General features: G+C 40.8%; 1 protein-coding gene across 1 annotated transcript; it reads right to left on the bottom strand.

Moving 5' to 3' along the window:
• Window positions 1-2,774: 2,774 nt before the first annotated feature.
• Window positions 2,775-22,486, bottom strand: LOC138267199 (extracellular calcium-sensing receptor-like). Its single transcript, XM_069216052.1, has 7 exons — window positions 22,284-22,486; window positions 18,336-18,633; window positions 16,214-16,318; window positions 13,669-14,514; window positions 11,755-11,982; window positions 7,866-7,989; window positions 2,775-3,700 (listed from the first exon to the last, which is right to left on the bottom strand). The coding sequence occupies exons 1-7, from the start codon at window positions 22,484-22,486 to the stop codon at window positions 2,775-2,777; spliced, it is 2,730 nt and encodes a 909-aa protein (XP_069072153.1).
• Window positions 22,487-23,355: the final 869 nt, after the last annotated feature.

Here is a 23,355-nt window from a genome sequence, read left to right as displayed (position 1 = left end):
GTTGGAATAGCCAAAGAAGCAGTGTGAGTGGAATGAGGCATGTTACAATTATGGCCAATTGAGATGTGAACTGTCTGTTAGAGCAGAGGAGTGGACTAGTGATGCAGAAGTAATTAAGTTGACCTTGGGCTAATCGGTTGTTAAGGGAGCGGAGGTGGTTATCGAGGTGAGGAAAGTTGCAGGTTAAACCTTGCCATCTCAGCATATCGGGTCCTGTTGGTCACTAGATTCAAGGGTATATTTGAATGTTTATTTATGTTTTTTGCTTCTACATCCAGCTAAACTAGGAGGGATCTCAAAATATGTCATCACCAAATTCTTTAAGGATGGGACTTCCGTTCTGTTTAGAATTCCATGAACAAAGGATCGATCCCTAAGTGAGGGAAGATGTTTTTCCAGATATTTGGTGCATACTGTGGTAAAATTGAAATTCTAGTTTTCTCCTTTTTGCACAACTTATGCACTGGTCGTTTCTGCTTTGTCTATGATGTGGCAGATTGTAAAGGTGATTCAAAACTAGCGCAGCAACCTAAATAGGATCACATTGTTAAGTTGGGGGTGAAAAAGGGCCTAATTTTGGACATTTGCTCTGACGCCAACTGGAGATGTATAATATTATAACAGATGCTGTGGACATTTTGGGGATATTTAGGTTTTTTTTCATGAATACTATGCACCTCTGCAGATATTTGCTTGATTTCTTCCTTTTTTAACATTGCGGATGCATTTTGGTGATTTGAGCACCCGATTTATTGTTTTGTTCATCTGCCATGTTGTGATTAGCCTATATGCTCATTTTTAATCAGTTAGTGCACATCTTATGACATTTTCCTAACTAGGAATCTGGCATAAAAGTCTCTTTTTTACAAAATTCTTAGGTATGTACAACTTCATGAAAAGTTCAGATGAAAAATGCAAGTGAGTGTTGCAAAACTCACAGAGCATGGACACACCTGTTTAAATAGAGGTGTGTAAGCTACGTTTTTGCACTTACTGAAGTTCTCATCATATGGATCGAGGATGGCTTGATCTTCACTGATTGTCGCATAGTGGTCCTCTCTGGTTTTCACCAATGTGGTTTCTTCTCACTGGTAAATGGCCATGGAGATGGTGGTCCTTCTCAACATGTTATTGTATGTGTATTTCATCAGTGTGTTACAAAGCAAAATAATTCTCACAAAAGGAGCTTTCATCACAAAAAGCTGAACTTCAACAAAATAATCCCCATTCTTTTACCAAGTGGCAGAAAAGCTGACTCAAAATTTGCGAAACAAATCTCATTAGCCTGGTCCTAATGTACAGTTTTTGTTACATGAAAGATGTCTTCAGCAGTCTACAGGGAAAAACTACTTAGATGAATGTCAGTGTAATTGCACTCTCCCCAGGGGACACAATTCAGGGGGGTCTCAGGACATCAATGGAAAACAGCAAGTGCCTGGTCCATTCCATCAACCATTAAAGGTCTAACACACAATCTGGAGTTGAACCAAGGATTCAGGGGCTGCTTTCAACTTTCTGTATCTTCCTGTTACTGCACATTCCAGAGCTCTGCCCTAGTCTCCTAGTTGGAGATTCTTTAATCATCCAAGTGTCGTTCTTTTTCAGGACCAATCCCAAAATATGAGCCAATGTACAAGGGATAGATTTGTATACAGTGAATTCAAAACATCAATCGTCAACATGTTCCATGGTTATCCTAAAATCCTGACAAGGATGCAGCACTCATGGTCAGCCCCTCTATGAGGAGAAGACTAGCGGTGGGCATAACTCACGCAAATGCATATAATCACACAGCATTACCTAACAACTCTGTGGACTTGGGGTGGCATTGTGGCACTTGGAAAATTGCTCTAAATACAGAATTACTCTTTTCGTGTAATTCTGGTTAATCTCACTATTGACATAAGGAGGTATTTTGCATTTGCAAATAGTGCTAAATGCAAGTAAACAAGAACAGCAGCATGAGCAACTGCTCGCACTTGCTAAATGTGCACCTGGGGTAGGATTCACCTCCAATTCAGTCCCAGCATTTAACCCTTGTTTCCTAGCACAAAATGCACCCTTGAGTCTAAAATGGATGCAAAGATGCATTTAGTGCAAAGAAAAGAGGGCTAAATGCAGCAGAACATAAGCAGCATTGCAAGCAGCCTCTCACGCACACTAAGGCCCATATTTATACTTTTTTAACGACGCATTTGTGTCATTTTCTGACGCAAAAGCAGTGCAAACTTACAAAATACAACTGTATTTTGTAAGTTTGCGCCTATCTTGCGTAAAAAAACAACGCAAATGTGGTGCTAAAAAAGTATAAATATGGGCCTAAATGTGCTCTTGCTGCAGGATTTTTTCCTCGAAATCACTCTTACTTACCAAGTGGGTGTAATCTTTTTATTATTGGGAATCCTGCTCAAAAGTAGGCCAGAATTGCCCAAATTACTCTGATTACTGTGATGTAATTTAAATTACTTTCAGACCTAGAGAGGACCTGCAGAAGACGGATTTGAATTATTCAACCCCATGGCGGTACTGCATTTTAAGGTAATGGTTCTCAAAATAAACCACAATTTGTACCTCCACTTGCAAACGCATCAAATGCGTACATTTGTTTTAAACATCTTTATCTTGGTGTATGTGTTTGATTAGAGAATCAGTTTTGAAATGTAATGACTGGTTTCACTAGCAAAATCTCTGCGGCTTTTCAGAGCTCAGTGTATTTCTAATGGAAGGGCGGCAGTCTGAACGTTCAACATTACATCAGGTAATGCCCCAAGTCTTTAGGATGATTTCATCTTATTTCCTGGGGTCCTTTTTCCAAGTAACTGTTCTTTTGTATTCAGATCTGGTCTAAGTAATATAATATAGCATTTTGGGAAGAATATGCAAAAGAGTAACCCAGCACTTGAACATATAATTGCAAATATCTCCACTGCCACCATGTATTTTCCCTGTGTGCTTAGATAGCCAAGAATGAAATACATCCAAACATTAAGGAAGAGAAACATACTAAACGTGATCCATTTGGCTTCATTAAAGCTGTCAGGTAATTTCCGTGCTAGAAAGGCTACCAGAAAGCTGACACATGCAAGTAAGCCCATGTATCCCAGCATGCACCAGAAGGCAATCTCTGAACATTCATTGCACTGCAAGATGATTGTCCCAATCTTCAGATTCATGTTCTTCTGAGGATAGGGAGGGCAGAGGAGCAGCCAAGAGACACAGATAAGGACTTGTCCAAGTGTGCAAAGACAAACTGTAGCAATGGGAACTTGGGGACCCAGCCACCTCCTCGTGTTACTGTCAGGTTTTGTGGCTCTAAAAGCAATGACCACCATGATGGTTTTGGCCAATACACAGGATACACAGAAGACAAATATAATACCAAATGCTGGTTGGCGGAGAAGGCAGGTTATTGTCCGTGGCTCTCCAATAAAGAGTAGGCTACAGAGGAAACCCAGCACAAGGCCTGCCAAGAGGAAGTATGTGAGCTCCCGGTTATTGGCTTTCACAATTGGTGTTCCTCGATATTTGATAAAAACACACAAAATTGCAGCTGTCAAAGTAGAGGATAAAGAGGCAAGGCCAGCCAGGATTGATCCCAAAGGGTCTTCATAGGAAAGATATTCTATTCTCTTTGGGAGACATTTACTTCTTCCCTCATTGGGCCACAGTTCATTTGGACACTGCCAACAGGCACTGGACTCTAAAGAGGAGAAATAAGGAGTTTACAAACAATAGACCTATATTTTACACACGTAACAAACCTGTCCATCACCTGTTGCATAATTATTATTACCTCTCCTACAATTTTAACATTTGAAAAGCCCAACATGGATAGTAAATGGGAACTAACTTTTGAGGTGGTGTAACGTGCTAGATGTGTCCCAGGGGAGAGATAGCTACAAATATCAGAAACTGGACCATGGTCGACTATCTGAGTTCTGCGGGGGAATTATCAAGTGGGAGATTTCCTTTTGTATCTAGGCCACTTATTTATACTGGCATGTCTTACTGCCTTTATAAAGGACTTGAAGCCTCATGCTTGATTCTTAACATTTATGATTCACAGCCTTATTATGCATACTCGCATTTGAAGACCCTCGGGTACTGGATATGAACCAACCAATTTCCCAAAGGAAAATTGGTAACCTAGGAAGGCAAGTTAAGCTATAAAATATAGAATTAAGAGGATTAGCTCTCAAAGTGTAATTGTCACATATTGGATGATTTTAAAATATAGGCCAACTTTCAACAGTAATGAGAAACTGAATCCCCAACTAAAGGTACTGGTGTTTTTCAGCATCAGGTCAGTTTTGAACATCGGCACACAAATAAGGGTATGTCTGTGTTTTGAATGACCACCGTGTATGACGTTAGGCATGGAGGTCAGGTTAAGCAAAGATGTCTGCTTCCTGACACTGGCCTTACCCCTGTATTTGTAATAGTGTAAGACTGCAGATTCTGTTTCACTCTACTTTTAAAGAACCTTTAGGCCTGACTCTGTAGATTCTGTTTCACTATGCTTTTCAAGAACCAGTAGGTTCAGATGTTTCAGCAAGGATGCTTTTATTACTCACATGAAACCCGACTGGGGAGAGGGTACAGGTGACTTACTAGAAACAGTGTATACAATTGTCCAAGGCTGTCAATAACTCTCCCGGACTTCCATCTTGTCATTGGTCCAGCACCCAACCAACTGAGGGTTTTTCTATAAGAGTCATCACCTTTTTTGAAGAGCCTGTGCCACACACTTTGACAAATCTTTATGACATATTTCTGTCAAATTCAGATAGAATTAGAGTGAAGGAAGGTATTGCCATCTGGTGTATACCACAAACTTTTAGGAACACCAGCAAATAATGTACATAGTGTTTTTGTTGTTCTTAACTATGCAGGAGGTTATAGCTCTATTACCATCTTTGATGAGTGCTCTGTGTGTTGGCTACATCTGTGAAGCCAGTCATTTTTATGTAAACATTCTCAGAGTCACCCAACACATGTAGGGCCCTACCCACACAGCAAGGCATTATTTTGACCCAGCCATCACAAACATCAGCAACATCACAGTAGACCAACTAATCCTCCTCACCTAGATGGACCACACCCTGATCAGCTTCAGCTTGCACACCTCCCACCAATGCGTTCCAACACCCCCAACACCATGTTGTAAAACTAAAGCAAAATCTTGGAAGGAGCTTTACCCACCAAACTCCAGACCAACCACCTGCAACTCCAACATAATCTGCACTCCATCACTAAATTCGATGACTGGGTCACCTCGTGCACGGATTCCCTGGCCTCACTCAAAACTACCACCTCCAGACCAAGACCATAAGCGGGCTGGTACATGGAAGACTTCAAACTCTATAAATGCCACAGCAAGTAGCTGCAGCATTATTGAATGCTTATACATGATGATAACAGAAGAGCCTTGAAGTCAGCCCCGCTCTGACACAACCATAGTAAATCAAAGACACCAAGCACTCTGAACTGACTGACCAAATCATAAAAAGCACCAACAATGCAAAGCAAATCTTCACTATAGTAAAAGACTTCACCTCCGCAGCTGCCAGTGCCCCCACCATTAACTGTTGCCAAGGCCTCTGCAACCACCTCTCTCAATTCTTCCACAACAAAATAAGCAAAATATGCAAAACAATTGTCAGCTAACCAGACCATTTCTCCCTCACCAACCTCCATATGGACAGGAAGAACCATCCAGTAACCACCTTAACATGCAGACTGCTGATCTCAGCAACAGAAACAACCTCAGGCATTCAATCTATCTACTCTGGAGCCCCCAACTCCTCACTTCATCTTCAACAGAAGGGTCTACCTCCATCTGCACAATACGATAATGTTATAGTATAGTTTAATAAGTTTTAGTTTTTACGTCTTCTATATACTTGACTCCAACTGTGGAGTCTCCTGGTGGTAAAGTTTAGGAGAAGGTAAAAATGTTCATTTAACTCACAAAAGGGAAAAATACTTTTTGTTAAATAGTATTGTAAATTATTTGTATATATTTATTTTAACTGTAGAAGAAAACAGAGAATGCTACAGCATTATTAACCTAATTTTCAATTACATCTTTAATCAATTTCCATATATGAAACTAAACAAATTTTATGTTTCAGACGTTTAAATTAAAAATTAAAGTATCACCTATCGTAAACAATTAATTTTACTGTACATTGATAAGAATTAAAAGTGATGTATAGAGTTGTTCAAAAGTAAATATATTTCAATAAAAAAGTTTCATGAATGTATTAATGAAAAAAGTTGAAATAGTTTATAATCAAATGATAAATTAGTTATATTTTTAGATTTTTTTAACTTTAAGTTATAAATAGGTTTTTAACTATTTTAAATATTAGAATTTAATTTAACATTATTTCCTATCAGATTTTATTTTAAGATCCTATTGCCATTATTTTCAATGGGAGGGTGCTGTAGCATCAGTGGTTCGTCGGATGTGGTGCTGGGCTGACTACTGTTTCTTTTTTGGTAGTATTAAGTGGCAATTGTACATCTGGCTACACCCTCTTTTTCAGGAGGCGGAGGTATGTAAGTCTACATTTTTGAGTAACTTTACACTTTGCAAATAACTCAAAGTAGTAAAGTTATTCATAATGGAATAGGTGTCAAAACTATGCTGGAAGTTTGTAAGTGAGGACAAATACCCACATGGCACTCCCACTCCCAGTTACCCAGCCTTCCACCAGCTTTCCATATCAGTGTCTGTGTTGTTTACAGGGTCCATTTGTCTCTGGATAAGGGGTTGAATGGTTTAAGAATCATATTTCATCTCTGTCTCATGTTTCTCAATTTTTCCTTGCAAGTTAACATTGCAAAAATGGGATGAATTCAAATTAAACCTGAGCATTAAATTGAACCAGCGTAACTTGCATTATTTTTCGGAATTATGCATTATGCTTGTTATGTGAAATCCCCCAGATTATGCCATTATGCCACTTTGCATAATTACACTATATATTTGCAGTAAAAATGTAATGTGAACAACACAATTTTTACTGTGAAGTCACGGGAACAAAAGATTGTTTGATTTAAAAGCGAAAGTGCAACAAAAATTAAGAACATTTACAGTTGTGTCTACCTTCATGAAAGCAAATTACATGAATTTCACAACATTTTTCAGGAATTACAGCCTTACCTACCACTCTCAGAAAAACCTAAGGCGAAACTACTATGAATATGGTAAGGTTAAACATTCGTTCTCTAAGCTTCAGTTCTTAATATTATTCCACTGTGGCTCCTATGATGCACAATTCATTTATATTGATGAACAAGAAACTTTTTACAACTGCATTCTTAGCATTGCTTAAATTGGCGGTGTGATCTATGATCTACATGGATGGCATCCCTTACCTTCTTTTTGCATTTGTTGTTTTTTTTTAGGTCTCTCTGCCTTTCCAAGTTCTAAATTTTGAGTTTAATCAATTATTTGAGACCAACAAGAAACAGTATAAAGTGTGGGAGGGCATTTTACAGTTACTGTAGCCTTGCTTTTGTCTGCATGTATTCGTGTAGATATTTATATTGTGCAAAATAGGCTACAAAGCAGCAGAACGATATACAATATTGCACAATTGAACTACACTTGCACTTGCCTGGCACAGATTTTCATTCAAGGTACAGGCATATTATTTGAATTGCTCACAATCATATGATTTTCTATTGGGTTCTAAGGCCAGAGTTTGAAAACCAGTGATTCAACATCCAAACCCGGGGAACCGGGATCGAGTCTCGGCGTCGGCTCCACATCCTATGATTCTGAGCAAAAAATATAAAATCCCCAAAACAGAAAACAAAATCAGCAATTTAGTGACTAGACCACTCCGCTCCACCTGTATCATTGGACACTTCTCCTTCAGCACAGGGCACACAGTCGAAGCAGCAGACAGGCCGACCTTTCTGAGCAGCCCTCCTGAACCCAGGGGCGCAGCTCTCAGTGCACACGGACCGCGGAACCTGGAGACAGGCAAAGAGAAGACAAAGAATGAGTACACTCATTTTGAAAAAAATCACTTTCTCACATTTTTCTAAAACAACAAATAGGTTAGTAAGTGGGGAGAATTAAAGTAGAGATTTGGGGGGAAATGGCCAGTACGTTGTTCCACATGTTTATAAATGGGGGTGCTAGGGAACTAGAAATATTGGGAGGGAATACCCCTGTTCAAAATTTGATGATTGAAACTGTGGGAAAATGAAATATTTTTTGCAAGTACAGAGCCAAACCTGGACACATTTTAATGCACGTAGGAATACACGTATTTGTGAAATTTGTGAATTTGACATACAGAATTTGTGAAATCCTGCAAATTCTATGTCTGTGACATTTTGCTTTTTTTTAAGATGGAGACTTGCTCTTGCGGAAAATGACTTGCAAGAGATATCAGCACCGTGGCAGGCATACTGTTTTCTTATGGAAAGTCTGTCTCAAGCTGTGTCTTTCCCTTTGACTTTTATCTGTGAAAGACTGTCTTGTGGAGGTCGGGGAGCTCCGTAGCCGAGGGACAGACGTGGGGCAGTTTTGGGCCTTTAGATGAAATGCTTCATTTTAGGAAGATGCTGTGTGTTTCCTTGTGCCTAGCAACATTGTGAGTTGTGTGGCGTTTTGCTTATAGCCTGTTCACCCACAGACTTACTGACTCATTTACCTTAATTGCTTTTCTCCTTCATTTCCCCCAGCTTGAATGTATTTCCATTCCATGCCTTTCCATATGAGGTTGAGCATACTAAACAACACATTTGATGTCTGCTGAGAGACATATTGTGGCTTATCATGAACATAGAGGGGTTTGGAGCATGCCCTTTGCTTACCATTGGTGCCTTTCCTTGTCACTATTATTTTCCTGATTCTTATTCATGCCACAGCTTGTCAGTCTTGTGTTTGTACTTCTCATGGATTATTGCATCTTTACCATCGTTTTCATTGGCTAGCATCTCTGCTTCCATCGCTTGCTTCTTAAGCACTACTTTTTTCTTTTGTGTTGTACTCCATGAGAGCGTGTGTTTTTTTGAGCTGTCTCCCTTGTGTGCTTCTCTCCCTGTGTTGTTCTCTGTCGCTCACCCTGCTCCCTGTTGCACTCGCCTCATGCGGTCTCCTTCTTGTCTTTCCCACCAGTGCCCTACCATCCCCTGTTGCTTCTGTGTTTTTTACTCCCCCTTTTGCTTCCATCTGCTCCGCACCATCCCCTGTGTTGCAATGTCCTCAGTTTCTTCTGCTCTCCCTCTCACTCACTTTACAAAACAAAAAAATATTTTGACCTCTAATTATTTTCTTTTAGTTAATGATCCTACCCAGAGATGTAAATAAACGGGAAAAAACCATCTGCCTCATTTTGTATTCACACAAATGCATGGTGAACGCACTTACAAATTGAAAATATTTTTTACATTTTTTATAGCTTTATCCATGAGGCACAGCGTAGCTAAAAACAGTGGCAAAGCCAATAGGCCACAATGGTAAGTCCTATTGGCTTTACCAATGGCTTACATTCCATATCTTCTTGCTTTCCTGACATATCTTCACCTTGTCATCCATTATTTACCTGCGTTTGAGCTTACAGCTTTCATAACAGCTACAATCTTGATGCCTGCTGTCTCCTCATTCCCAGGAGCCAGACAGACTCAATATCATTCAACTGCACTTAAGTATTCAAATGCCTAAGACACTTTTAAAGGTACTATTATTTCCTTTTAGTGGGGAATTAAATTCATAGCACTGTTTCAATGTCCTAATCATACAGTTATAGTCCAGTCAACCTGGTGTAAGACGTGGGCAAAGCTGCAACAGAAGCTTTGTAAGTAGGTTTCTACTCAGGAATAGGTTCTTTTTGACATATCCAAAATCCAACAAAATTGGGTTAGGGAAAGCCCCGAAAATCACATTTCAAAATGGCGGCAAGTAAATATATAATATGGCATATTAGAATGTTTTAACTAGAGTGTTAGTGACACAAATGTGCTACAGAACCTGTGTGTGCAGTTACACTGCCACTACAACTTGACAGTTAAAACCCTTTGTCAAGCCTTAAACTCCCCTTTTATTGCATATATGTTACTCCTAAGGTTGGCCTTAGGTACCCCATAGTGCACGGTGCTATGTAAGTAAAAGGTAGAATATGTACTTTTAACTTTTACATGTCCTGGTAGTGAAAAACTCCTAAAGTCGTTTTTTGCTACTGTTAGGCCTATTCCTCTCATAGGCCAGCATTGGGAATTCCACAATACACCTTTAAGCTGTAATTCCTGATCAGAAAGGAGTAGGTGCATCATTTTTCATATCTTTGGAATAGTAATGATAAATCTTCTATACTGGTAATGTTGGATTTAACATTACTGTTTTAAAAATGGCACTTTTAGAAAGTGGGCATTTCTCTGCTCTTACTGCTCTGGGTGCCTTGCAGCCCGTCTCCAATACAAGTCTCAGATAGGTGACAGCTAAACTTTGTGCATTCCCTCTAGACAGCCATAAACACAACACAGGAAGGGTGGGTGTAACAGAGAACGCATGAGCATTCATCGGCATTCTGATAGCTCTTTCTGAAGAGGGAGGGGGAACTGACACTTGCATTTCAATAAGCGATGTCCTCTCTCCCACAAAAAGGGCTGATTACCCCGTTTCAATAGTGTGGAACCAGGGCTGGGATGAAAGGAGGGCTGGTGCACTTCAAGGAGTTGCTTTGAAGTCAGCTCCACTTCAAAGGCACATCTGGGTATAAGTACTGGGGCTCTGACCCCCTACCAAGAGAGTACATTATTGGACCTGTGAAGAACTCTGACGGGAGTATGGACTGCTGTGCTACAAGGATTGTTACTTTGCTTCACTGAATGTTCTGAGGAACTGATTTACTGCTTTGCTGAGCTGCCTCTGCTGCCTGTTGATCTCTGCCCTGCTGAATACATCTTACTTGACCCAGAGTGACTTCAAGGGCTTGCTGGCTTGCCTCCTGTTCCTGCAGTCTCAGGGACATCAAAGACTGCCTGCAACTCTGCACCAGACTGTGAGGTTTAATGATGATGCAGCGCAGATCTGAGGACATCACTGCGAGATTTGACACATTTACCCCACTGCGTGAATTGGAACTGACGCATCGAATCTTCGACGCCGAAGCTTGCTCTCTGCGTGAATCCTGTAGCCAGCCTGCTCTCCATTGCGATTGCCCTGAACTTTGGATTTACCCCGGTCTAGCGTGACCTCCTCATGTCACCTTTTAGTGCTACTGATTATTAAGCACTGCTTTTGGATTTAATCTTTAAAAATTCATATCTCGACTTCTACTTATTGGATGCTTGTTGGTTTGGTCTTGTTTTAATCAGTTAAATATTCTCTATATTTATAAACCTGTGTTGAGTATTTTTGTGGTGTTTTCATTGTATTACTGTGTGTGTGTGTGTTGCACAAATACTTTACACATTGCCTCTTACGTTAAGCCTGACTGCTCTGTGTCTAGCTACCAGAGGATGAGCACAGGTTAATTTAGGGTGTGTATCTGACTCACTCTGACTAGGATTGTGGTCCTTACGTGGACAGCATGCATACCTCTGCCAACTAGAGACCCAATTTCTAGCAGTCACCATATAAAGCATTTTTCAAGTGTTCCCCAACCTTGCGAAAAAACAAATAAAGCCACATGGTCTAGCTGGTGAGTGGGAGGTATTTTCTTTTACAGAACATGAGCCCTGGGATTAGGAGCAAGAAAGTCTTTGTTGGTTCCATGCCTTTCTTACTTTAGTTATTTGTAAGTTCCACCGGATGGCTTTGGCATTGAAGTACAGCTCCTGATCAGGAGGCAAACTGGAGTCAAATTTCCCCACCTTTACATAGCGCATATTGCCATCATCCGTCAACTGCCAGTTGATGATGTCGTAAGTGGCTGGAGGATCACCATTGTGGTCAAAGTACATCTCCTCCCCAAGTTTGTTTTTAAATCGCACATTCTTCAGGTAATGGAGAAGCTGCAACATGGAAACCACATGAGAAGGGGTAGAAATGAGACACAGATTTATGAAGATGTTCCTAAAGGTTGCATTTCATGTATATGTTTATGGGATATTCTAAATCAGGAGAATAAATTGAGGGAGTCACTTTTGCAGTGTCTTATCTGCACCGGGGCTACTGCCATTGGCAGCCAGAAGACAGCTGCCTTTACTGCTTCAGGAGGTCAACCTATTGAGTGCAGACCTTCTGATGCAGATTTTCTCCACGTTGGTCCACCATGTGAGGTTTGGCAAACCAGAACATGGAACATCAATAATTGCCCTCACACACAACTACCTGCAAATTTGCAGAGAAGGCATAACAACATGGCCATCTAAACATCCAGTTTTTTTAAAGTGCTCTCTGTACGCTGTCAATATGCAGCAGGGATCTCTAAATTGTGCAGGCAATCCTGTGCTCGGATGGCAGATGTGGGACCTCTCCTAACCCAGCAGACCCGGTGAGCCTCCAGGGCTGGACTGGGGAACCAAAAGCAGCCCTGGAAAAATGCTGAAGCCAGCCCCTCTCCCTTTCCATCCATCCATCCATCCATCCATCCATCCATCCATCCATTTTCTCATCTTATCTCCTCTTTCTCTTCTCCCTCTCTACATTTGCACATTCCCCCTCCCTCCCACTTTTTCTCCCTTTTAAGAAGCCTCCCTGTTCCTGCTGCAATTAACCTTGATGAGTCTGGAAAAGTGAGGGAGCGGCCCTGGATTTTCAAAATCAGACCCCTAGGACTCCAGCCCACCCATGAAATTATTGGTGGAAATAAAAATGCCTTTCCAGCTCTGTGGGCCTCCCATCAGATACTAAATGAGTCAATTAGAAATAAATTATCTAAATTAAAAAAACGTTAATTTCCCCATAGCAGCCCTTGGTTATTAAAGAAAATTGTGAACTTATTTTAAAGTGAAATGTACAAAAAATAGACTGTTACTGATTCGATTTTGTGTTCACAAAATCAGGATTCATGCTATTCACAATGGGAATTTGCAAATACTGAAATTCTTCAGGTATGGGTAAATATCAGCAGTCACAAATTTAGGGTTATAATTTGGATTGCGGGTACACCGGAGTGGTTTTACCTGCACAAATCGGCAAACATGAACAAACGTTTACGTTTCCATGTGTCCAAATACCCTTGCTGGTAATTTACTGCATTGGCAGCATGGGAACATTTCCTCCAGTCAAGCGCTTTTCTTGAATAAAAACTGGGGTGGAAGACCCCATATTTAATGGAAGAATAGAGAACCAAACATAATAAATGTGGAAATATCTCTGTTTATTATATTAATATAGGTCAATGTTCTACCTTAAATTTCACCTGCTGGAAATCATTCCTGCCTATATTGTACATGTCTGGTCCTGGAAATATTTACCTGACATAGTTTTCTTTCTGTACTACTGAGATTTGTTGTTAACACCAAAAAGTTGTAAATCTGCTCCAAGTTTAGGATTAATCATACAGGAGGAAAGGTCTGACTTTCCAAGCTGGTCCATAGTTAGTCAGACAAACAGGCTTCTGTTCTTGAAATGAGACCTGTTATAAAAATGCCTATATGATATCCATAATAAGGGACAAACCCTCACATATATACAGTCTACTTTCATTAAAACAATCTACAGTATTTCCATTAAGTTCTGCTAAAACATCTTACCTGCCAGGGTTTAATATTATGGAGGGCAGCACATGTACGGTTGGCAAAAGGACCTTCTCCAGGTACACAAGACTGCATGCTAAGTAGGGCATGAGCCACTGCATAGACTGCGTTGTAAATGTTGTACGTATACCTCAGGTCTGAATCGTCTGGGTATTGGCTGTTTGATGGCTCCAGCTTCTCATCACCAGAGCAGTGGGATTTGCCAATACTACTCGTGGTGTTATCCATAGTTAAGTTCTTTCCCAGTTTGGGCCATTGGCAACCAAAGGCTGTTTCCCAAAACCGTTGCACAAACATATCATTTGGTGAGTTAAGCGGATTAACCTTCAAGAGGTGGTCTGTAAATCCTGGCATCTGTCCCTCATGAATAGCAAATCCAAGCGTGCCACTGAATGACCCGGCTATCTCTTTAGGTAAGTAAACAGGCATGGACCAGGCTTCACTGCCTATCCATGTCTTCCCACTCAACCCCAGCCTTGCATACTCAATCATCAAGTGCCTGAGGAATGGTCCAGATGTGAAAGCAAGGACAATTTTAGCTGAAGAGCCTTTGATCACTTCCAAGATTCGGTTGACTTTCAGGATTGATGTGAAGTTAGGTTTGGGTAGGGTCTCGTGGAAAGCAATGCAGATTCCAGCTCTTTCAAGGTCCTTCTTCAGGATTTGAGATGCCTGGAATCCATAGTCCTCATCGCTGACCAATATACCCACCCAGGTCCAGCCAAAGTATACCACCAGCCGGGCAATCCCATGAGCCTGATAATCATTGCTTGGAATGGTCCGGAGAAAAGACGGAAACTGTTTTTTGTCACTGAACTGGGAACTGGAAGTAGAATAGCTGACCTGCAAAAAGAAGTTTGTTCATATTACGTAGTATGAAGCATAACTTCAAGACTTACCTAGTGACCCTATCTGTTGTGTAGAAGGAAAATCATAGAGGTGTCAGTTAAGATCCTCTCTTTACTTCACCTAGAGGCCCTTGTGCCTGGAAGAGCAAATGTAGGAGTCTTGTCCCTCTTATGTGCTTTTACTCTTGAATCTAGGGATACCTTTGTGCTCCACAATTCGCCTGCCATAACCAGCAAAGAGCCTATGATCAGGAATTCTGTAGCACCCTAATTGTTCACAGAGATGCGACATAGTGGTTTCACAATTCCTTAATGTGTCCTCTCTTCTACTCTTTCCAACTATTCCATCTCTATTGAATCATAAACCTCTAAATAGAGCATGTGCTAAATAGCACATGAATTACATAGCCCACGTGTACTACAGACATGCGGTATTTACCACGTGTGGAGAATAATAAATGCGTCTTTTAACCTGTGACTAGATGATTCCTTAAAGTCATGCGCTGCTTACACCTGCAAGAGATAATTACCACCCCGTCCCCCCTTCCTACTTCATTATTAGGGAAAATAGTTTAACATGTATTAAGTTTTAAAGTAGAAATTGTTTATTAATCCTTCATTAGTGTCCTGTAGACATTTCAGGAGGCTTATTTTTGATAAAAAGAATGTCACAAGATGGAAAGGTGAACAGACATGCTTGCATTAAATCTATTTTTGACAATCGTTTTAAAATTGTCAGATATACATTATGTTTTTAAAACAGGACAAGAGGGTAAATAGGCGTCATTATTACAAAAATGACCCAGAAACTGGCATTTGTTTACATTATTCATTGATCTCATTATTCATTGCTATTGACACCGTCTGATTTGATTACTGATAAATAAAGCCACATAAAAGGTAGGCTGTTATAAACAGACGTGCATGATGCTTCTTACTAATTCGACAGAAATGAGCATTACTCTGAAAAATCATCTGGAAAACCTTTTGAAGCCCCAAAGGATGGATAAATATGACAGTTGATCTGCCTGTACATTTTCTTTCATTGGTATGTTAAATGCAGGTAAAGACAATTGGCTTATGGCAGATGCACATAACATAGACCTGATGGTTCCAGTCCTGATGGTTGGTGTATGCTGAAGCCGCTTGGATGACTGTTCTTCCCAGGACTGAGTGAGCAAGAGAAGTGAGAAATGTGCTACATGAGACTTCCAGCTTGCTACCAATAATGTTAAATTAGATGAGTGACACGTTGAAGGGAAATGATCTTTGTCAAATTGTTTGCAAGTCTAGACCCTGATCCCAGGTGACTGGCACCTGTTGTTATGATTACAAGTTTGGGAGGATTTTGGGGTACTCTTGATAGTATATGTTGTTTCTTTGGCCACAATGTAATTGTGGAATGTATTTGAAATGCTAGATTGATGAAGGCTTCGTAGAATCCGACCCAGGGACAACAATTGTTCTGCAAAAACAGGATCCGTGATTTTAAATGCAGAAGTGCCCAAGGAACAGCCACTCGTATAGCTACTAGAAACCACTGGACAATGATACTGTTACTGAAACATTTTCTGTTCGAAGAGTGTGTGTAATTTATTTTGACGAACTGTGGCTCTATCCACTGGAAGAGAAGCAATCTCCACCAAATACTGCAAACAAACTCTAATAAACTTGGAAAGGTTCCAGATACAAACTTTCTCAATTCCGCAGACTTTCAAAGACATGTAGAAACTCTCAGATTCTTGAAGTGTGGTGAACAGTCTTAGGGACAGAAGATACACATACTGACCAGCAGTCACCTACATATGGAAAAAACAATATACCCTTTCCATGAAGTAAGGCTTCTACTAGCCGCAGTACATTAGTGAATACCACTGGAGATCGTAATAGACTAAAGGTCAATATTTCAGTGATAGTGAACCAAACACAAAAACCTAAAGTATGTTTCTCTGACATCTAGAAATATTCTTCAGTTGTCTCCTTGTGCACTAGGAGATTGATAAAGGGCAGAGACACCCTGTGAAATGTTATGTTGGTCACATACCAGTTGACATGAGATCGGTGTATGCTCTATAGTCAGTGTGTGGTTTTGGAAACTGAAAGAAGAAAGAGTTGCAAACTTATTATAGCTTGTTCACTAGTAAATTGCTGATTATTCTTGTTCCTATGTGTTCCCAAATGCTTCTTTGAAATGCCTTTGCTTTCACCCAAACTCTGTACATCATTGTGGGTCAAAACGTTGGAGGTGACAGCAGATAGAATTTAATGACATAACCTGAGACATTTACTTGTCTGATTCACTGGTACTGAAAATCAATACATTTTTGTAAAGTGACTTGCAGCCCCTAGTTGACCTCCCACTGGTAAACAAATAGTCATATTGAAGAAAGAATGTGGTTGCAATCTGTCTGAAGTCTAAGATTGTCAAAGAAGGAGACCCTTGGATCTCAGTCCCTTCCAATTGGTTGCCTCTATTGCTGCTGAGATTGTGATTGAACAATCTTTTTAGATGTACAAACATTATTGAAGTACTGCTGGTCAAAAAAAGCTCTTCCAGGGGCATCCTGCATTCTGTGCGGGTTCACCTTATAAATCTTGGCTGCCTTAGAGAATACTTCAAGCAATTCAAGGACATCTTTAACAAATGTACCAATACTCTTGTGGCACATTTACAGTAACTATTTGTTGCAGCAGATTCACATGCCACTACAGCATGGTGGTCCTGATTCCACAAAGCTGTTCCCATCGTTTCAGTGGGAGCTACTTGATGGAAGAAGTCCCACCATTACAGCTGGAAACTCATAATTGGGCAGGCCACTTTGCTAGTAAATATGGCACCCATGTCTGAAGCTTGGGAGATGTTATCTTTGATTAATTGTCATGTAGCTGCTATTAAGCCTCCTTTCAATCTGTGCCCACTAATATGTTGCTAAATGACTGATTTGTACTTAAGACGTTTACAGAGAGTGACCTTTAAACATAAAATAAAGTAAAATGACCCTAATAGCTAGTCCTATGGACTCAGGGTGAATGTAGCACTACTATGTACCGGACAAAGGTTTAATCTCTGTGCCATGAAAGCAGACACATACAAATGTACCTACTAATGGCAAATGAAGGCCACCAAACCTGCACTGCCTGTTCACCTCCATCAGGTTTTTAGTTTTTAGTTTTAGTTCCTGGCAATACATGGTCTTCAGCAGTGCTTAAAATGTATAAATGAATGATTAAATAAATAAATACATATATAAATAAATACATGAAAATAAATAAATAGATAAATAAGTAAAAGTATGTGCAGGGGTACAAGGATTTTCTTAGGAGCCAGCCACTGATGCTGCAGAATATTGATATTGTCGAACACCAACACTGCCTTATCTTGATTCTACTTCTTCTCCAGCGCTCTATGCTTCCTATTTCTTTATGTCGCTCTTCCTGGAACTTTTGGAACCCCTATTCTCTCCCTATTTCACTGTTTTTGTATCTTTCTCTTCTTCTTAGTTTCTCTCCTTTCTGCCTTTCTCTCTTTTGCTCTGGATCAAAGTCTGATGGTGAGAAATGAATCTTGGTCTGAGAAATGAGTGCCGGCATCCATGACCTGCAGCCATCTACAACCAATTAAGTCATGTTCTTCAGTGTTTTCTTTGCTTACTGGATACCGTTTTGTTTTTACTTTTTTCTCCTTTCGCCCTTATTAAATACATTGAATAGTTTTTCCATCACCAGTTCATTTCCGAGGCTATTACATGGCTTAATTCTTCCTCCCATTGAGGCATCACTTAACATTTCACAGAGATTGTGTGGCAAACTTCTCACCTGTGGATGTCCAAAAAGTCCCAAGATGCCAGCGATTGCAGCTGTCCCCGTAGACTCGTATGTTCCTATTATGACTGATGGAATAGGTGTCTTCTGGCAGTGAAAGCCGGGCACTGGCTCCTCCTTCCCTGATAAGATCCACAGGGCTCCATGTATGGTTTTGGCCATGTCCTGGCATGTGTCTGTGGTTAGCATGCCCACAGTGACGTTCCAGAGGAAGCTGGAGTTTTGGTTGATTTCTCGGATGGCGAAGGCCATGGCTTGCGCCCAGCGAAAGCCTCCGACATTGTACTTGGTACTGGAATAAAACAAATAATAACAATCATGAGAATTCACTTATGGTTGTTCTAACCCAACCCACTGTAATCCTATTATGTGTTTATTATATGTATTTTAGGTCCATATGTCTAAGATCCTTTGGTTTCTACAATTCCAGGAAAGAAATGCTGACTATCTGCACAATTGGGTGGCTTGATTCCTTGTTTAAAGATGGTATTCTAGTGGTATCTATCCATCCTATGTACTGTCAGTCATATGTCAGGGCTAGGGGATGTGACATTTGATGAAATGTGACCACAGATAAATTTACAGGAAGTGACATCACAAGATGCTTGACCAGATGATTTCACATGCAGTGTTCACTTGACCAGTGAGCCTGATGATAGGGCAAGAAGAGAAGCCCTATGACTGTATAACCTGAAGTTCCCACAGGAAGTGGTATAACCACAGTAATTAAAATACAACATATATAACATTGTTAAAATGTGAAAAGCAATTATGAAATGCAGATAAAAAGCTATGTTAACCATCAATTGTATATATGAATTATGGTGTGGCATGATGTGAAAGGAGTGCAGCCATCTTATGCTGTAGACCGGGCCCTATTATACATAGGCGTTCCATCATAAGTCAGAAATGGTCATGTGTGCTATGAAACATTTATGTAGATATCATACCATGCTCAGGAACTAGTTCATATGCCAAGGAATAGACCTAAATATCCAGATACTGCATAATCAGTTCAGGTATGGACTTCAAGGTCCATTGTCATAGGCCAAGGCACTGCCTGTGTCCTCACTGCCTCATGTTCTCTTTTACAACCTCTTGGCTTACTGTTCTGCCTCAGTATCTGAAGTACAACTTCTTATTTCCACTACAGCTCCACAAGGAAGGTAGAGACTCATATACACATGTTCACTGTTACATGCGCAGGTCAAGCTTCATATTTTAGGCTACCGCCATATATATGAGGTGTTGCCTTGCTTGGCCAGCCTTATAGTTTTGTGCCGTCTCGTACGTCAATCTTTCTTGGCACCACACATGACCTCCTTCTGAACAGATTCCCTCACTACCACCCTCAAGAGTGTCCCCCATCAGTGTATAGCCCCTCTCACAAGTACTTAATTTATTTTGTAGCACTACTCATACCAACCTAGGGTGTCAGAACATATTACATTACACACACATTATACAGAGACAGTGAATCATACAAGTGTGTAACTGAGTGCATAGGAAATGTCTAGACAGTGAGGACTGCAGGATGTAGAAGTCACATGTCATTCCTACAGGCAGGCAGCATATTTTAAGAGTTCTTGGTTTAGAGGAGCACAAACCCAGGATTGGAAACATGCAACAGGGGTTGGGATTGGCTTCACTAAATGTATTTATTTCTACTCAAACAAACACTTTTCTAGCAACTTTAGGATAACGAGAGACTAGGAAAAACATAAGGTTATAAACCTATGTTTTCAGCGTGCAAGCTTCTTGGGGCCAGTTCATACCTCACTCAGCTACACTAGGAGTCTTGTAAGTTGGGAACTGCAAGTAATAAAACACCTCTGCGGCAGAAGCAATAACCTACTGAGTTATTTACATAAAGTTCAATGGCATGTGCTTTCCAGCAGGCCCTAGTTTATGAGGAGTCAAAACAGCCACTAGGGAATACTCTGATATCTCCAAAAGGTGAATTAGTCACTGGCATTATCTTTACATTTTTTATATTGCCAGAAAACTGCCAGGCACACAAGGAACTATGGGGTGCCTTTAACCAAATAAGATATTTAACATTTAACAAGCATTTGCAATGCAATGGGTCTTGCATTTGCTCCAGTTAGAGCTGTTAATTTTGTAAATTCCTAACTGGTCTTTTCTTGCCACTTAAATTGATGATGAAAAGTAAAAGAGTTGACATAAGCGAGTCGATTCAAAGCGCCATGGCAGCCATGAGCATGAGCGAGAAAGAGCGACACAAAAAGAAAAAAGAAGTTCACGCACAGCCAAACATATCGGCAATCGTGCAATTATCCATGTGACAAGGTCGATGTCCAAGGCAGTAACAAAACAGGCCCACGTAGGGACAAATGTAAAACATTTACCAATGATAACAAAGGATTTTTGAAAGGCAAGCCAATGAACGAGTGATAGTGATGGGCGCGCGGTGGGTGTGGTTAAAAGCCCACAGATAGATTACAACCCGTCAGGGTGCTTATCCTTGACCTAAAAATACAGCCCCTCCTCCCCCGAAAGAGCTTGGTTACCAGTGCATTAGCAATGATTTCACCATCTGAAAACCTGCACTGCTGCCTCGCATGTGTTTATGGTACAAAGCAGCATAGTGTGTGTCATGTGTTGGGTGCAGGTGTAGCTTAGTACGACACGGTGTCTTCAAGGAGCATGATTTTGTTGGTGCCGGGTGGTGCAATGTGTGGAGTTGTATTGTAAACAGTGAATGACAGTGATGTGGTGTATTATGGCACAATGTGTTGTGAGGTGTTATGTATAATATTCTGAACATTCAGGTGTTGGTGGAAGGCATTTGTAGAAATTGGCTGTGCTATTTTGGCATGGTTACACATTAAGAATATGTGAGATCACATCCTTAATTATCTTGACAAAATTACATGTAGGGTGAGGAATGTGGTTTACTTGTATAACTCACAAAATGTTCATCTAAGTACATTCCTCCATTTAGAAAGTCATTTAAAATCCAAGCAGATTGGTTTGAACAGGAAAAGTCTCTTGGAGAATATATTTTCCTGCTCAAAACAGCCCCACGCGAACAAAAAAAAGAAATGAAATTTCATAATGTGAACATTTGTTAATTTCATGGCAAGCGAATTCGTGAATTTCACACGTTTGCCCAACTTAATTATTATTTGCCTCTGGTTAACAGTCTTGTAACGAATTATCACTGTATTTTTTAACTCATCTTCGTCAACATTCCATACAGCAGTGGACATGGTTCAAGCATTTCAAAAGCAGAGACATTAGCCCAGTTAATACCTTTGTCCTAAGAGGCAGATCTCAGGTCCATTCTGCATTTATTGAAGTCTTAATCAAGGTGATGGAATGTCTGAAGGGGTTTCCATGTTGCCTTTTGAATGCACTCGTGGCCCACCAGACCAGTTGTGTCCTCCCTATATTAGCGGGGGTGATGTGGCCAGAGCATCTGCGTACCCTAAAAACTTGATAGTTTTCACCTGGGCAGATTCATTCACACCTTCAATTCTTGATCACTGAAACAGCAAGCCACACCGCCATCTGCATACCAAAGACTCTTTAGATGTTTCTAGGTATTTCAAAGCTTGAAAGAGGGAGGCAGGTCTTTGTCTTTCCCTCTCTAATGCAAATAATTTGCCATGCTGCCTTCATTCTGTCCTGGACAGAATCCACCTTTCCAAAGGATTGTAGTTATGTTCCATCACTATACCTCCCGCAGGGACATGCCTCCACTAAATCGGCTCATGGTGACCTCGCGATCAATAGATATCTAAAATATATGAGGACTCCTCAAATCTTTTTTATTCTACTTATGAATGTTTGTTTTGGCAAACTTTGAATCGCTCGCCTACATTTTCTAAACCTCAGCCCATGAAATTATTTGCATGGATTTTTTTTGCTACATTATTTAATTATTCTTAGGAGAAGTTGTTAGGTGAACTCTCTTACCTGTAACAGGTGATCGGCTTCGGAGCCGCGGAGAAAGGTGTCCCTGGCCATTCCCGAGTGGAGTAAAAATTCACAGGAAAGCTCCCGGCAAGAACGATATCCCCTTCCTGAAGGGCCCCCATTTCCTTGTCACTTTGAAGCCAGCAGCCCTGTGGCTGTTCTGCAAAGCCAACAGGAGCCAAAGGTAAGAGCAAGAGCGCCATGCTCAGCAGCATCCTACAGCAGATCTCCTCCACAGTTAAGGAAAGCACTATTGGCCCACAGATGGAGGGGTTTTACTTCCGGGCAGAGGCTAGAAAGTAAAAGAATAAACCTTCTCAGTTACTCCACACAAACAGTCTGCAGCTGTGGCCTTTTTAAATGCAGGCATCACACTGCCCTCTGCCCCTGCTCCCAGGCTGCTGAGGACAGTAAAAGGAGGGAGGCCTAGAACCAGAGCTGGTACCAGTGCAGCCCTCCGCAGCAGCTGATCTACGCTCACTGGAAGACAGCAAAGCCAGGTAGGCTCTCCACTCTCCGGTGAGCTCCGCTCCGCTGGCGGGGCTAGCGGAGCTCTTTGTCAAACGCCGCGCTCCAGCGGAGCATGAAAATCTCCATTAACTCCACCAGAGGAGCTCACTGGCCACCCCTAGTTTTATAGTCGCAAACCCTCCAAATCTGTAAATCAGAAGGACTGTGAATGCTAAAACCCTTTTTCCACTGTTCTAAATACATTTAGGGATTTGAAAAGGTGTTTCTGAATCACTAAACGTGTTTAGAAATGGATACTGATTTTGTATTTGAAAGGGAGATGTTGTAGGCAATCCTTCCAACTATGAAATGCTATGTATCAATGTTTTGCAAATAAAATCTTGTCACAAAAACATTGGTATTTTATTTACACTGCAAAGAAGTTGGCAACCCATTCGCAAAAGGGAAAGGGTCCCCGTAAGACCTCTCAAGTTTGCTTTAGACCCACTGCTATTCGCCGATATCACAGAGGTAGTGGCCTGCTGGGGTCAGCAGACAATTATGTCTGTGATTGTTTTGTAATAAAGCAAACTTTTTTTTAAAAATGCAGCCCAATTTCCTT

Source organism: Pleurodeles waltl, chromosome 12 (assembly GCF_031143425.1).
Source record: "Pleurodeles waltl isolate 20211129_DDA chromosome 12, aPleWal1.hap1.20221129, whole genome shotgun sequence".
NCBI lineage: Eukaryota > Metazoa > Chordata > Amphibia > Caudata > Salamandridae > Pleurodeles > Pleurodeles waltl.
This window is presented reverse-complemented; position numbering and strand designations above follow the sequence as displayed.

Bases quoted from the DNA above. Each gene is read 5' to 3' on its own strand.
- LOC138267199 (XM_069216052.1), bottom strand. From the start codon at position 22,486: ATGGCGCTCTTGCTCTTACCTTTGGCTCCTGTTGGCTTTGCAGAACAG. The intron at 16,319-18,335 runs GTGAGAAGTTTG...TTCCATATGTAG, and splicing joins GACTTTTTGGACATCCACAG to GTGACTGCTGGTCAGTATGT. The intron at 7,990-11,754 runs GTAAGAAAGGCA...GCCTGTCTCCAG, and splicing joins GGAACTTACAAATAACTAAA to GTTCCGCGGTCCGTGTGCAC.